Genomic DNA, 16355 nt, shown 5'->3' with positions numbered 1-16355 from the left:
AAATCTATATAAATGTATCTATGTTTTGAGAACCGTTACCTAGATTATTTTTTAACATTATAGCATTATTTTCGAATAGCGAACTTAAAACTGACCATTGTGATTTAAATGTAACAACAAAGACGTTCATGACATTGCAAGGCCTCCGTTTAAAAATACCATTAAGCTCTATAGTTATAGGGTAAGGTCAATATCATTTAATGAACACATATTATAATATACATGTTAGGCGTATATGGTAGATGTATCTAATTAAGCAAGCAGTTATATATGGTAGCTCAAAATTACCGAACAAGATTTAATGACAGAAAAAAAGTAATATTTGGTAAGTTTAACATATTTCTATAAAGTTCACAGGTCTATGATTTGGAAAAGTTCCAGATGCCTGCAAAGATATACAGTATACTTTTTCCTGCTTAGTAAAACGAGAATTATACATGTACATGTATAAATGTAACAAGTTCCAAGGTTTCAGTCAAAGTCCTCATAAATGATACTGGGTAATTCCTTGACCAAAACTGTTTCAAACGGCCTCATTGTAACACATTGGAAGAAGGACATAAAAGTCAACATTTAGGCAATTAATCGGGTAATAGACAGGTGTAGCAGTAGGCATTTATCAATTAACAGTAAGCATTAAACAGTCGCTGTAAGCAATAAGCAGTTTAAAATAAGCAGTTGATAGTAGGCCGTTGACAGTAAGCAGTAGGCAGTTGACAGTAAACAGTAGGCTGTCGTTTATGGAATTCCGTAAAAAGCCGTTGTCAGCACTTAGTGGCATTCTACCTAAAATATAAGAGAACCAGTCTACATTCCTTGCACATGCGCAAAGAAAGATGTAAACAAATCCAACAATTTGGTTGTCGGACAAGATTAAAAGTTGTATTACTGCATAAAACGCTACATTCTGTCTATCGAATAATCAAACTTGTCATATGAGATTTACTCCTAATTTGCTGTTAGTATTGTTTTAGATAGCATTTTAAAGTTGTATATAAACTGTCATTTAATTTATTTGTAACTGTGGTCGCGAAAACTAATAATTTACCTTTTGATAAGTGGAGATATTTTGACTTTCTTCTTCATTATTGCAATAAATACTTGCACATTTTGTTCCCCTGGGTTTTTATCGATTTGAGCTATCCATTGTGTGAATAAACAATCGGTTATTTAGAAATTTTGTTAGAGGAATTACTGTTAAAAAAGGTCCAGATAGCATGCTATAGCATGGAGCTCTGTGTTAAGTTTCGAACATAAAGACTTGAAACATAGCCAAAAATCTAAAGAAGTCGTTAACATTTATACTAAAAAATTGAAATAAACTTCCCCATATAATGAATTTAAATTAATAAATAATAATATGAAAAAGGCAAAGCCTCAAAGCGAGCTCGATGTACTTGTATGAAAGCTCATTTTTATTTCAAATGCAGTGACGAGTGCGTGTGACGTCACACGTACTGTGTTAAATATGGCTCCGCCCCTGTCGTGAAATGAATAACGAATTTTGAAAACGTTGATAAAACTTTGTTTATTTTATTTCATTCTATAATTTTTCAAGCGAAATAAAGATTTTTTAAGTGAAATAAATGTAATACTTAACACGTTTGCGACATTAAATTAGTGTACTTGATTTGTTTGTTTTGCACGTGCTGTTTGGCGCTACGCTGTGACGTCACGTAAACAATACTTTAAACGTCTGTACAGCGTTAACGACTGAATAAAAGATATTGGTGTTCGGATTCATTTTCTTAGTTAGACCATTTTCTTTCATTCTAGATAGTTTTCACAACAAAATTTGACAAAAAAAATGTTTTTATTTATCAGATTTTTCAAACAAAATGGCGCCTTCGATTTTCATTTTTTATACACAGCTTCCGTTATTCTGGTTCCCTGTCCAATTATGGTTCCCATAGACGTGCGCGGGTGACCAGTCTACACATCCGTTTTCAGTCAGAATTCCTCAGTTTTTATCGTTATCTTTCAATTCGAAAGGTTGCGATGTGTCAAATTCGTTACTTTGGACGAAAGTTTTCAAAACCATCACTTAGCAGGTACTCGCGTTACCGTAAAGCTCGCTTTGCGAGCAGGCCCTTTGGGCCAGCTCGTCGAGCTCGCTATAATGGACACTCGCATGAAATTACAACAAAATTATACCTGAAAAATTGAAATGTAGGCAACAAATAATATGAAATTAGACAAAGCCTATGAACGGGAAAGTCGTTAAAAATTCCTTTCATTTTTCTGTTTTAAAGGTGTCAGTCTGTATTTCATGCACCGCTTTCGTTTTCACTCGGAACACTCGACGATTATAATTAACCCGAAAAGTTGAGATTTGTTCCGTTATCAGAATACACCGTCTATTATCATTGAGTTACATTGTAAATGGTGGCACCTAACTATAACTGACACTGAAAATTTCATTGATAGGTATCAAATTCTATATATTTTTAATTGTTTTTTTATTTGATTTTCTTTTAAATATACATGTGTAGTCTATAGCCGGGAAAGCCAAAGCCAGGGCCCGCAGACCTCTTAGTATTATCATAACTTAAATTGCAAGTATATAATTATTCATTTATTATTTAATAATGAACCTAGATCAGCAAATGTCTCAAGTTTATTTTCTTACAACATCTCAACTGCCCATTTCAACGGAATGAATGAAAGTTATAGCCGGCTAAGTCATATTATTTTATAAATATTTATTCATTTTCAACTTTTCTTCTGGTCTGGATGAGTTCGGATTAGACAGATTCCACTATAATACACTTGATATTGTTTAAAAGGAAATTAAAGCACTGGTACTACATGTATGTTTAGAAGATTTGAATGGCTTTACTATTTGTGGCAAGAGTATTGATTTTTTCTAAGCTAATTTTTGTTAACCTAGTTTGAGAAAGCCCAAGAGTATTTTATAGTCTGATTTCTGATAAAATACTCTTTAATAGTGTTCATAATAGTGTTCATCAAAATACAAAACTGTAACTCAGTACTTTGTTTGGAACATCATTTCCTTGCAATTAAACTGCAGCATGAACAAACAACTTAAGTGAAACAGTTAATAATGTTGGGTAACATTTTCATACTGAAAAGGGAAAAGAGCAGCAGTCTAAGTAATCTCACTAATCCTTGCTACTTTTCCATCTTACCAAATCATAAAACTATAATATAACAGTGTTCAAGCTAGAATAAATTCCCAAAAAAGGGGGTCATTTGAGAAAAAAGGGGGCCCACACTTAAAAGAACATCAAATTCAAATAAGGTATTTTTTCTATTAAGTTACTTGTTCAAGTACCATATATAGACCAAAAACGGTTGCAAAATTCCTAAACAATCAGCTCTCTGAAAAATGACATTATTTTTTGACCTTTTTTGAGAGTTCTGTTAGCGTTGATACAGGCTCAATTTTATGAACTGATTGGTAAAGAAACGATGACATAATGTTCGAAGAAACATATGAATCTTATTTTAATGTTACCAGGGATATTTGATAATAATGTTCAGTTGTATAATCAGCGCCCGATATATAAAAGAAAATCATATAATTATTTCCCAATTAGCTTTGTTGATGAAGAATATAAACTTACAATAGTCGCTAACACCATTTACCCATCTCAATATATCCAAGTGAAAAACAATGTGTCAACAGGTGCTAAGACATATATATTGACATACCGGTACCTTTCATCTTCTGTCAGGGCAGCAGTTCTTACATCACACTTCAGATGTCTGTATCGATTAATGATATGCACAATGTTTTAGCGCCGACCAGCCAAAGACCAATCAAGTTTATTTACTCAATTGTCAGACACTCCCTAGCCAATCGTGTTTGATTAGCTCCATCTTTAAGACTTTTTTAATTGGATGAAGGCGTGTTTGTAATAATTTATGCACACTTCTCTATAATTAACTTGCACTTTTCACAAATGTATAGTTTTTTTTTTTCCTCCGGGTTATGACATATTTATTTGTTTTGACTGTGAAAAAACTATAACTACACGCACGTATTGGATTATCTGTGACGATTTGTTTTGTTTATAAAAACTGTGACTCAAAAGTAAGTAATAGTTACGGTACGAAGAACAAGTCTAGACCCTGGCCGAGAGAGCGTAGCCATCAAGGTTTTAAAAGGGTTACCGAGTGCGGTAACTATCTTACCAACGTGCTCTTGTTTTTCTATACAAACTTCAGTTTTGAATTCAGTATTTATTAATATAATTCATAAGAAACTTTTTTATGTACTTAATCAGGTTTAAGAAAGCATTCTAATGTCATTTAGGGCATTTTCTATGAGTGCGCCCATCGGGCCCACAGTTGAATTTGTTTTGCACTGGCGGTCTTTTCAGGGGGTCAATGGCGCGCTCTAGATTGAACACTGATATAATATAGCAAAATGAGTTTTTGTAGGGAAGAAAAGATTCAGCCAGAAATTCAGTATAACAAAATGAACTGTGTTGTTTGAAAGTAAGGACATGATGTTTTATGCCATGTTAAAGTACGAACCCACAAAATTTGATCTGTACCCCTAAAATTAGACAGACATGATGGGTACATGTACCCCTTTTTGAAAAAAACCAGTGGAAACCCTGGATTTTTTTAGCCTTCTTTAAATTTTTTGTGTGTTTTGATCCTGATTGCTAGTATGGAAAAGAAGTATATACATGTATTATTTCCAATTATTGTTCGGGTATAAGTTAAATTTAAAATATTTGACTTTTTGAATATTTACTTGTCATTCGGATCGGTCAGGACTGAATTTTTTCTTGATCATTCCAAATTTTATAGGTCATGTCTGTCAGAACACCACTTTTCAGAACAATTTGTTTCAGCAAGGGACAATAGGTATCATAAATCTAAAATGTACATCTTGCATTAGACTATAAATGCTGTTTTTGTCATAATGTTTCAGGAGATTTCCTCATGTGCTTGTATAGGTTGTCTTACTAGAAAGAATGGCAGACAATTATCATGTGCTGGAGCTTATTGGAGAAGGTTCCTTCGGGAAGGTTTATAAGGGAAGGAAGAAATATACAGGACAGGTAGTGTTGCTGACTTTCTGTAATTCTTACACACTTTTTGTAATCAGTCCAAACCCACTGGTAATATAAAGGACTTTGACATTTGGATTATTAAACCCCTGGTAAAGTCTCCCCCTTATAGGAACAAATCAGATGGCAAATTTCTCATCTGATATTCAACTTTAAGATACTGTTTCATGCTAGAAGAGACTTTAAAATCTTAAATAACTCAGTCGAGCGTAAGCACCATTTTATATGTGGTGTTCACAATCTTTGACAAGACAAATTAAGATTTCAAGACTATAGCAGATGTACATTTTCATGACTATGTTATTTCAGAATTGATTTTCTCATATAATTCATCATAGAAAAATAAGAAATTGATTATCCTACTGTGGGATATAATTTCATATGACAAAATTTTGTTATTTCAGATTGTTGCAATAAAGTTTATCCCAAAAGTAGGAAAGCCGGAGAAAGAGTTGAGGAATCTACGTAGAGAGATAGATATCATGAGACACCTTCATCATGAGAACATTATAGAAATGTCAGACAGTTTTGATACTGACAAAGAGGTGAGCTATTAAGTGTTTGCATTATTGTGTAAACATATCAAAGAAATCCTTAAAAAATAGCAAGGGACAAGGAAAGTACAGTCCCTTTGATAAAACACTTTTTCATAGTGAATTATAAACATTGTTAAGCTGTTTTGCTATTTGCAGGTTAAAGATTGATTTTCTCTTTCGTGTTAATGAATTATAAACAAGTAATCGTTTTAATTGGGGATGCATAACTTGCTCATAAAATAAACCCCATTTTTGCCATATTTTTAGGGCCAACTTATAGACGGCCTTAGTGAAAATCTGTTCAGTATATTTTTGTATCCACAATATTCTTCAGCCAAACTCAGAAATTAGGCATGCATATAGAAATTTTCCAAAACAAATATACATGTTCTAGTAATGCTGATGTTGTAGTCTTAATTTATGACAAAGAAAACAAGTTTTCTATCCATGTATAATTTATTACTTAGGTTGCAGTGGTAACAGATTATGCTGAGGGTGAGCTTTTTCAAATACTTGAAGATGATGGAAATCTACCAGAAGAGCAGGTTGGTTGTGTCTTCTCTGTTTTTCTTTCTTTAAATTTTTGTGAAGTTCTATATCTGACATATACATTCACTTTTTGTTATTTTTGGCTCTTTACCCTTGAATATCTTTAATACTCTTGCCCATCTACCAATCTGGAGAAATCCAATCAATGTTTAGCAGGCCAAGAGATACTGATCTAGTGATTAAGTAACAGAGCCTGGTATTGTTTATTTGTTCTTTAAATGACATAATTTATCTTGAACATGTTTTCTTTATAATTGGGTAATGTAATGGTGTTTTTCTACAATTTGACTAGTTTAATACTCATAGTCATTGATAAAATGCATAAAATATTGATAGAGAAACACAATTTCATTTTTAAATTTGATACTTCTATAATCCCTCTGTTATCTTTATAAAGGGAAGTGTAATCATAAATGTATTAAATATAAGCTTCACTTCTAATTGCCTTTTTGACAGTTTAAGATTGAAAGTATTGCATAACAATTAAGATCTATGATTTATTTCTTTTTTATACGCCCGTTTGAAAAACGGGACGTATTATGGGAACCATGGCGGGCGGGCGGCGTCCAATTTTGTCCGGAGCATATCTCCTACATGTATGGAGGGATTTTAATGAAACTTCATAGAAATGTTCACCACTATGAGGAGCAGTGTCGCGCACATGAACCAGGTCTCTAGGTCAAAGGTCAAGGTCACACTTGGAGCTCATTGAAGAATGCTTGTCCGGAGCAAAACTTCCACATGTATAGAGGGATTTCAATATTATTTGGCACAAATGTTCACCATTGTGAGGCGGAGTGTCGCGCGCAAGATTCAGGTCCTTGCAGCCAAGGTCACACATAGAGGTCAAAGTTCAGATAAAAATATGAAGATGTGTATATGGACCATTTAGTCATCATTTATTGAGGGATTGTAACACAAATGGTCATTATCAAGACTATGGCTGTGATACATATAATTTAGGTCAATATATACAAGGTCAAGGTCACTAAAGATGATGAAATATCCAGATTTTGTCCGGAGCATATCTCCTACACGCATGGAGGGATTTTAATGAAATTTCATAGAAATGTTCACCATTATGAGAAGCCATGTCACGCACATGAACTAGGTCTCTAGGTCAAAGGTCATGGTCACACTTAGAGCTCATCTAAAAACGCTTGTCCGGAGCAAAACTTCCACATGCATAGAGGGATTGCAATATAACTTGGCACAAATGTTCACCATTGTGAGGTGGAGTGTCGCGCACAAAATTCAGGTCCCTGCAGCCAAGGTCAAGGTCACACATAGAGGTCAAAGTTTAGATAAAAATATGAAGATGTGTATAGGGACGATTTAATCATCATTTATTGAGGGATTGTAACACAAATGGTCATTATCATGACTACGGCAGTGACACATGTACTTTAGGTCAATATATGCAAGATCAAGGTCACTAAAGATGGTGAAATATCCAGATTTTGTCTGGAGCATATCTCCTACATGTATGGAATAATTTTTATAATACTTTATGGAAATGTTCACCACCATGATATGTATTGCTCCATGCATGATCCAGGTCTCCAGGTCAAAGGTCAAGGTCACACTTAGAGATCATTGAAAAACGCTTGTCCGGAGCAAAACTTCTACATTCATAGGGGGATTTCAATATAACTTGGCACAAAAGTTCACCATTGTGAGTGTCGCACGCAAAATTCAGATCCATGCGACCAAAGTCAAGGTTACACATAGAGGTCAAAGTTCAGATAAAAATTTGAAGATGTGTATAGGGACCATTTAGTCATCATTTATTGATGGATTGTAGCACAAATGGTAACTATCATGACTACAGGTGTGACACATTTAATTTAGGTTAATATTTGCAAGGTCAAGGTCACTGGAGATGATTAAATATCCAGATGTTGTCCGGAGCATATTTTCTACAAGCATGGAGGAATTTTAATGTTACTTTATAGAATTGTTCACCACCATGAGACGTAGTGCCCTGCACATGAACCAAGTCTCTAGGTCAAAGGTGAAGGTCACAGTTAGAGCTCATAGAAAAACGCTTGTCTGGAGCAAAACTTCTACATGCATAGAGGGATTTCAATATAATTTGGCACAAATGTTCATCATTGTGAGGCTGAGTGCCGTGCATAAAATTCAGGTCCCTGCGACCAAGGTCAAGGTCACACATCCTGTGCATATCTTCCCTACTGATTTGTTTTAAGGTTCATTTAACAACACAGTGCCAAGAATAAAAACTTGCTTGCTAGATAACACTTATCCATAATGCCCCCATCTCCATCTAAAGCTTTTGTAAACGGGCGTATTTTGTGACTATGGCACCCTTGTTAAGAGCTCTATACCTAAATATCTCATTGTGATAAAATTCTGCTATGGACATTGAATTTATTCATGTGAGGAAGCTTTTTAGACAATCAAAAAACAGAAAAGATAGCAAAATTATTTTAACTACATGTATTAACCTGTTGAGTTTCATAAATGGACTTGGCAAGCTTCAATTTTTGGAACCATCCATTAACAAATTTAGGGAAACATGTATATGAATAAGAATTTGATGTTGGCCAGTGTCCACTGATGTGCAGGCTGGCCAGTCTCTGTACTGGTGGCAAAGGCTGGTCACTTATGGTTCCAGTATGTTAAATGAAGCAATTTACCAATTACTTTCTTATTTTCAGGTTCAGCAAATAGCAGCTCAGCTTGTGTCAGCTTTATATTATCTTCACTCTCACAGAATCTTACATCGTGACATGAAACCTCAGAATATTCTACTGGGTAAAGGTGGCATTGTCAAACTGTGTGACTTTGGCTTTGCCAGGGCCATGAGCTTCAACACTCTGGTTTTGACGTCCATTAAGGTAAGATTATAGAATGTATTACTATAGCTTTATTGAACATATATCAAAGGCTGACTGCAAAACTGTTGTACGTCCTTCTTTATTTCATATATGTTACTGCAGTTTTGCAGTCAACCCTCAATATATAGAAGATATAAGACACAACATCCCTCACTGCTATGGGTTTGAATTTTAAGGACTTTTTTAGATTTTTTTATGAGGAAGCTAATAAGCTTGCTTACAAATGGGTAGTGCCCTTACTCCGGCGTGAGCTTATCTGGAATAGTTAAAAAGGTAGTGATTTGCTGATTTGCAGTCTGGCCTGGCTCTATACTTTTGGCAAAGGCTAATCACTTTTGCCTCCAAAGTTTTGAGACTCAACTTGTAAATTACTGCTTTACTAGGCTGTTTGTGGCTTAAAGCAGGAATTGTATGGTGTTTTTTCATTAAAAGTGTATCGTGATCATGACACTAGAAATCTTATGGTTTTGTAGGGCATTTTATTTCTCTGTTTTTGCATAAGTTATTTTATGATTATTTCAAAGACTTGCAGCTCAGCACTTTGAGTCCGAAGTTTGTGAGAAACAATTCATAAGCATACATCAGTTTTTTTCCTCTTCTGTAAAAGAAATTAATAAATTATATCACCAGAAATTATTTTATCTGAGTTTATTGGTTCAATTCTTATATATATAATAATCACTATTTAATTCCTTAATAAGGTATTACTTTAATCACTTAGGAAATGCTTTTATGGTTTCTTTTACAGGGTACACCTTTATACATGTCACCAGAACTGGTGGAAGAGAAACCGTATGACCATACAGCAGATCTTTGGTAAGAAATATTTAACTTGATGGTCAGCTGGTAAAGGACCTCAGGTTGAAGGCTTTGATTTTTTGCCCCTCACGGCTCTTGGATTTATTCCTCTCGCAATATTTGAATTTTGTTTTATTGTAAGAAAGCATTCCTGCATTCATTGTCTGGTTTTTAGCTCGACTTTTCTATGAAAAGGGGAGCTATCCTACTCGCCCCGGCGTCGGCGTCGGCGTTGGCGTCACACCTTGGTTAAGTTTTTCGTACCACCCCACTTTATTTCAGAAGTATTACAAGTATGGCTTTGAAACTTACCATACTTGTTCACCATCATAACCTCCATCTACAGACAAGAGTACATAACTCTGTCAAGGTTTTTGACAGAATTATGGCCCTTTTTTGACTTAGAAAGTGTATTGAGCTTGGTTAAGTTTTTTGTACCACCTCACTTTATTTCAAAACCATTGGAGGTATTGCTTTGAAACTGACCATACTTGTTTACCATCACGACCTTCATCAACAGACAAGAGGACATAACTCTGTCAAGGTTTTTGACAGAATTATGCCCCTTTTTGACTTAGAAAATACATTGAATATGGGTAAAATCCACTTATTGCCTTAACCCTTTGAGATATTGCTTTGAAACTTTTAATGCTATTTCACATCATTACCCCCATCTGTACGCAAGAGAAGGTAACTCTGTCAAGGATTTGTTTTAAAAATTAAGGCCTTTTATCGACTTAGAATTAAATTTATTTAAGGCTCAACTCAGTTTTTTTTTCTTTCTTACCAGCCCTCTTTTGACTTAAACATTTCAAACTTTGCTGCAGTGTTCAAGGGTATCACACAATTCAGTAAAATAATTCTTCACTAAATATCTTAATGCTCATGGCCATTGTTCACTTTAAAAATACAGAGATTCTTGTATTGCCTTTTACTGCAAAAACTTTTTTTATTGGCAAGCAATAAAAAAGTCGAGCGCGCTGTCTTACGGACAGCTCTTGTTATGATTCCGACACATATTTTATATCAGTCAGTTGACCTATACATCTTTCCTTGATACAGCCAACCAGTAATTAACAATAACAGCCTGACTAATCTCACATTATTTCTGAATCAGTTGCAATAGACAAATGACCATAAAACACAATGCTCAAGGTCAAGTGTCAAATGAAAAATATTTGCTGAAAAGTCACCATGTAAATTTGTCTTTGTGACCTAAAGTTCAGCATCAACAACAAAACCCCAACAAACATACTATTTTACAATACTGCTAAAGAAACAAGTGACATATATCTGATGTGGTTTTAGAGTAGAAATTAATGACGCAAATTTTTAGTAACTGTTTTCTTTTTATACTTTTCAGGGCTCTTGGGTGTATATTATACGAGCTGTTCACGGGTACACCACCATTCTACACTAACAGTATATTTCAGCTGGTCAGTCTGATAATTAAGGACCCGGTCAAGTGGCCTAAAAATATGAGTGCAATGTTTAAGGACTTCCTGCAAGGAGTATTGACGAAGAACCCAAGGCAGAGATTGGCCTGGCCTGAACTACTTCATCATCCATTTATTGCTGATTTAGTCAAAGGTACATCTTTCCCATTATGCCTCAGAAATGATTTTATTTTCACTTTTTTCTAAAGCTTTTTATTCTAGTATCCAGTGATAGTTTCCAAAGAATTCCTCCTTGGTCAATTGCCTGAACAATTTTTTTCTTCTGTTGCTTTTTGGCAATTAGTGCATTTATAGTGATTTAGTAATTTGTATGGAAGTCAAATTACTATTTTGTTTACATTGTGCAGTTTTTATGACAAATAGTTTCCCTAAAGTGCTTCTTTCTTCAGGTAATGAGCCTCTAACATGCTTTAAAAGCATTATATAAATGTTATTGAACTCCTATTTGTTCTTTCTAAAGAATTAAAATTAGCTTGGTTTCTGAGGCAGAATGTGCCTTTAATGCTGTTCAAGAAGTTATCTCTATAGGCATTTGTCCATTTCTGCCAGATATGATGGATTCTTTTAAAGTTAAAAAGTTATCCATTTAGCTTTTGAAAGGGTTGATGGTTCTACTCAAGTCAACTCATTTTCCTACAATGTTACATGGAGGAGCACCATAGGTCGTCATGTTTAATGTGGGACAATTGCCATGGTGACCTTTTGAATGTTGGTGCAATTTTAAAATTCAGCAAACATGCGAAAAAACTTACTGAACAAAAATTAATTGATTAATAAGTTTGAATTTTTTCTCTTAACATAATTCATATCAGGATATCTTTTAATTCATTATGTCATTTGCCACTACAGAATTTACGCTTGCAACAGTCTTATGTAAACCTTAGAATACTATAACAGAAAACAAATAACCTATATCCACCTAAAATATGCACTTGGATGCAGTCCAACCAAGCATGATACTGTTGGCTGACCAGCTTCAAGCCTTTTTATTTTCATGTCTGAAAAAGTGAAAAATTGGAAAATTCCAAATATGGAAGCTCAGCATATCCATAAAAAATCAGTAGGTTAAAGTTTGAATGCTTAGGTTGTTGATTTTCATTTTCAGTAAGAGAAGAAGATGCTAATTTACCAAGTCCATTCACCCAACCACTTACAGCATCTATGGTACGCATGAAAGATGAACAGGCCAAGGAAAAGGCCCACCCTAAAGGCACGTCTAAAATTCTTGCTAAAGCTCGGAAAAAAGCCATGGAAGATGAGGCATCAAAGAAAGGTCAAGGTCAAGCTAATGTACAGGTAAGTTACATAAAAGGTGAACAAGGTACTGCTATGTTAGTTTATTTTTAGAATTATGGAATATATGAGGTCATTTGTATAGAAGTTAGCGGTATCTTATATCAGAAGTGGTAATTTCTGTTCTGATTTTTTTCTTGACCGAAAATGTGCAAAATTGGATAAAAATCATTGTATTTCGATAAATTTAGATAACTTATTCAAAGGTCCTTTAGATGTACAGAATTTTTACAAAGTGATTTTCGAAGGTCATTAGATCTCAAAAAATTTTGTCACCTATATAAACATGTAAACATCTGGAGAATTTCGATAACAAATGAAACAGGTCAGATTTTCAATTAAATTTTTTTTTTTTACACATACATATTTTGATTTTATTATGAATATGACAGCCACCAGGTGGTGGTGATGGAACCCAACCACAGAAAAAAGTGGAGTCTGAATCTAAAGAAGCGTGGGGTCCAAAGTTGAAGGCAGACGAGGGAGGGGAGAAGCAGGAGCTGAAAGTCCCCGTGCACCCTCCCAGAGAACATACCAAGGACTGGGAGAACACCGGTCTAAGCAAGGTAATAATTCCTTACCCTAATTGTAAATAAATTATTTGATTTTCGTCTAATATGAATAGATTGCCAGTTCTTACTTTGATTCTTCGTGCCGTACTTAAAAATGTCTTCCTGACTAAAAACTATTTGAGTCATGTCATGACAAAACCAACATAGTATGTTTGCGACCAGTATGGATCCAGACCAGCCTGCGCATCCGCACAGTCTGATCAGGATCCATGCTGTTCGCTATCAGTTTCTCTACTTGTAATAGGGTTTGTAAGCGAACAGCATGGATCCTGATCAGACTGTGCGGATGCGCAGGCTGGTCTGGATCCATGCTGGTCGCAAACGCACTATGTTGGTTTTGTCATGACGCGGCTCATTTAATGTGATTTGATAACAACGACAGATATGATGCTTGGTTGCTGTGTCTCACATTGTATGCTGTATATTAATGTTTGATATTTTATATCTTATTTACATCGGAAGCTGCACTAATAATCTCGTAAGCTGAGATTTTTGCCTCCTAAACTGGGATTTCTTTATCTTTAAAATATTCTCAATTCAGGAATAAATCTATTGAGATTTTTATCTACCAAACTGAAAAGTTTACCTCTTAAAGTAAATTTTTAATGGTCAAACTTGTTTTAAAACATTTTAGGAGCTAAGTCTGTTTAGCCAAATATACATGACTTTTTGTCTATTTAAATGTAAAGGGCTTAAAATATGAGTGTACTGAGCAAAATTGTATATAATGTTAAATACCTAGAAAAAAATTAGTAAATCTGATTTAGACAGAATTAGCTCCCATTAACAATAAATGAATTCTTAATAAGGGCACCTTAATAAGGACCCCTTGACTAATTAGCTAAGGTCTCTGACTTTCGATCCCTTGCCCTTTACTGCTGTAGATTTCTAAATAGGCACTGAACTTTGGATTCATACATGTCAGGAAGATGTTCAGCTAGATTTACAAAGGTGGGTGGTTCAAGTGCTTGAAGAAGTGTACAGGGGCCTGTGAGGTCTACCTTATCCAGTAAAACTGAAGATTTTGCAGTGACTTAATAACCCTACCAAAAAAAAACAAAAAAAAAAACTTTTTATTTGTGGATATTCCTTTACATATTAAAGTTAAGTGTAAGATTTGTTTCCATATTAAAGCTATCAACAGAAGAGGTAAACCGTACAATATAACTTACTAATAGTCAGATTACTAATATTTTCTAGAAAGTTGCTATTTATATTCTTGCTTATTAGTGCACGTTAATACTAAAATGCATCAACTTAAATGCTAAGTAAAAAGTTAAAAACCCTTTAAAGGGCAAAAATAAACGCATGAAAATTCCAGAATCTTCATTATCTCACGATCAAAAGACCTTTTTTGTTTAAATTTTTTTTAGGTTTTTTTTTTTCGATTTTTTATTTCACATAAAAATTATGTTAATTCTTAATAAAGTGAAATATACTTTTTTTTTTTTTACAGGGTTTCTTAGGTTTCAAATTTTTTAAAAGTTTTTTTAACGTTTGAGAAAATTTAAAAATAAATTTTTTAGTATTTGTTCATGAATTATTTTATGCCTTTTTCTAAATGTTTTCTTATTGCCCCTTTTTAATGATTTTTATTTTGTCCTTCATTAAATTGGGGTTTTTTTATTTCCCTTCATTGTGGGCTTTAGTTTTTTGCCTTTATTAAGTTTTTTCGTTTTGCCCTTTTAAAGGTTTTCGTTGTTGTCCTTGATATGTCTTGTTATTATAAAAGTCTATAATATTTGACAGCATGAACAGTTAGATATAGTTAAAAGTTTGATAAAATAGTTAATGAAAATAACAGTTGTACAATTTAATCCTTAACCTGCTGAAACTATAATTGATTAGACTGTGCCACCAGTTTAGAAATCTGGAAAAATGTGATCCCTCGGAAGCATGAAAAACAGCAAAATTACATGAAAATTGCAGACTTGGTTTGAGTCTGTACATGAGGGATCATGAAAAAAAGCAACATCCGTCACGCTCCCTTGAGCCATGTCAGCAAAGAATCTTTGAACAAATTTTTGATATCCCCATAAACGATAATTGATTGTTCCAAAAATGGAATCGGGTCCAGTCTATTTTAGAAATTCAGCTAGTTAAAGGTTCAGTTGTATAAAGCCAAAGATTGGAGAAATTTAATAGAAATGTCAGAATCCATCAAAATGTTTTCATATTTTTATGATCTTATCTTAGTTAAAGCAAAAAGTTGCTTTCTAATAACAGACAGAAACTTTCTTTAACCAAAATTATACAACTGTTATCATTTGTATGTTTTGGGTTTATTTAGTCCATGCACCTTTGTATTATGGAAAATTTTCAAACATTATATTTTTCAATTAAGGTACTGCTGAATATAGCTTCATACACCTTTAACAAGGTTTATTTACTAACATATTTGCTTGCATAGTATAACATAAATATAAAAGCATGAATTAACAATTAGATTTTGTTTTCAATTTTTTTATGTCTGTTTAGCAAAGGCTACAGGTAATATAGAACCTGCACTATTTATTTGAGCAGCGCCATGACAAAACCAATGTAATGTGTTTGTGACCAGCATGGATCTAGACCAGCCTGCGCATCCGCACAGTCTGAACAGGATCGATGCTGTTCACTATCAGTTTCTCTACTTGTTATAGGGTTTTTTAAGCGAACAGCATGGATCCTGATCAGAATGCGCGGATGCGCAGGCTGGTCTGGATCCATGCTGGTCGCAAACGCATTATGTTGGTTTTGTCATGGCACTGTTTATTTTGTATATTATAATGTAGCTAGTGCATGTGTGTAGTGTATAGTGGATATAATTATGTTTATAGCAGGAGGATTTTAGAGCTGTATATATAAGAGGTTTAAGGTAGAAGGCCTGTAATTGGATTTTTTTTTTTAACAAAGTGAGTGATATTTCTTCAGCTTTGCATGATTAAAGAGAATTAGGATTGGAAAAAAAAATAGGGAGTCGCCATACTACTTTTTGAGTTTTTTGCCCTTGAAAATGATTTTTTGTTAGTTTATTTTCGCCCGATTTGTTCTCTCTATGGCAAAGTGGTGCAGGAAGATGATTTCAAGTATCTTGCGACTCAAAGCTGTTGGTTTGAATTCTGTCAAGGAAATTGAATGATTTTATGCGAGATAGCTAATGGATGGCCAGTGGTTCTATGCAAATGTTGGTATGCACAGATAGGCACCTAATGTTTTCTTCCAGTAAAGTCAAAAACTTGCCAGTTGGACTAAACATTGT

General features: G+C 34.1%; 1 protein-coding gene across 1 annotated transcript; it reads left to right on the top strand.

The window, feature by feature from the left end:
• Positions 1-824: 824 nt before the first annotated feature.
• Positions 825-14320, top strand: LOC132725267 (serine/threonine-protein kinase 36-like). The gene is made up of 10 exons (XM_060710365.1): positions 825-958; positions 4910-5039; positions 5453-5593; positions 6052-6129; positions 8815-8994; positions 9743-9810; positions 11156-11382; positions 12355-12545; positions 12935-13108; positions 14249-14320. The coding sequence occupies exons 2-10, from the start codon at positions 4953-4955 to the stop codon at positions 14279-14281; spliced, it is 1179 nt and encodes a 392-aa protein (XP_060566348.1). The 5' UTR covers positions 825-958; positions 4910-4952; the 3' UTR covers positions 14282-14320.
• The last annotated feature ends 2035 nt before the right edge of the window (positions 14321-16355 follow it).

This window comes from Ruditapes philippinarum, unplaced genomic scaffold, assembly GCF_026571515.1.
Source record: "Ruditapes philippinarum isolate M1 unplaced genomic scaffold, ASM2657151v2 ctg15342_1_1_1_1, whole genome shotgun sequence".
Lineage (NCBI taxonomy): Eukaryota > Metazoa > Mollusca > Bivalvia > Venerida > Veneridae > Ruditapes > Ruditapes philippinarum.
Note: the sequence above shows the minus strand (reverse complement) of the source record. Positions and strands in the feature narration are given on the sequence as shown.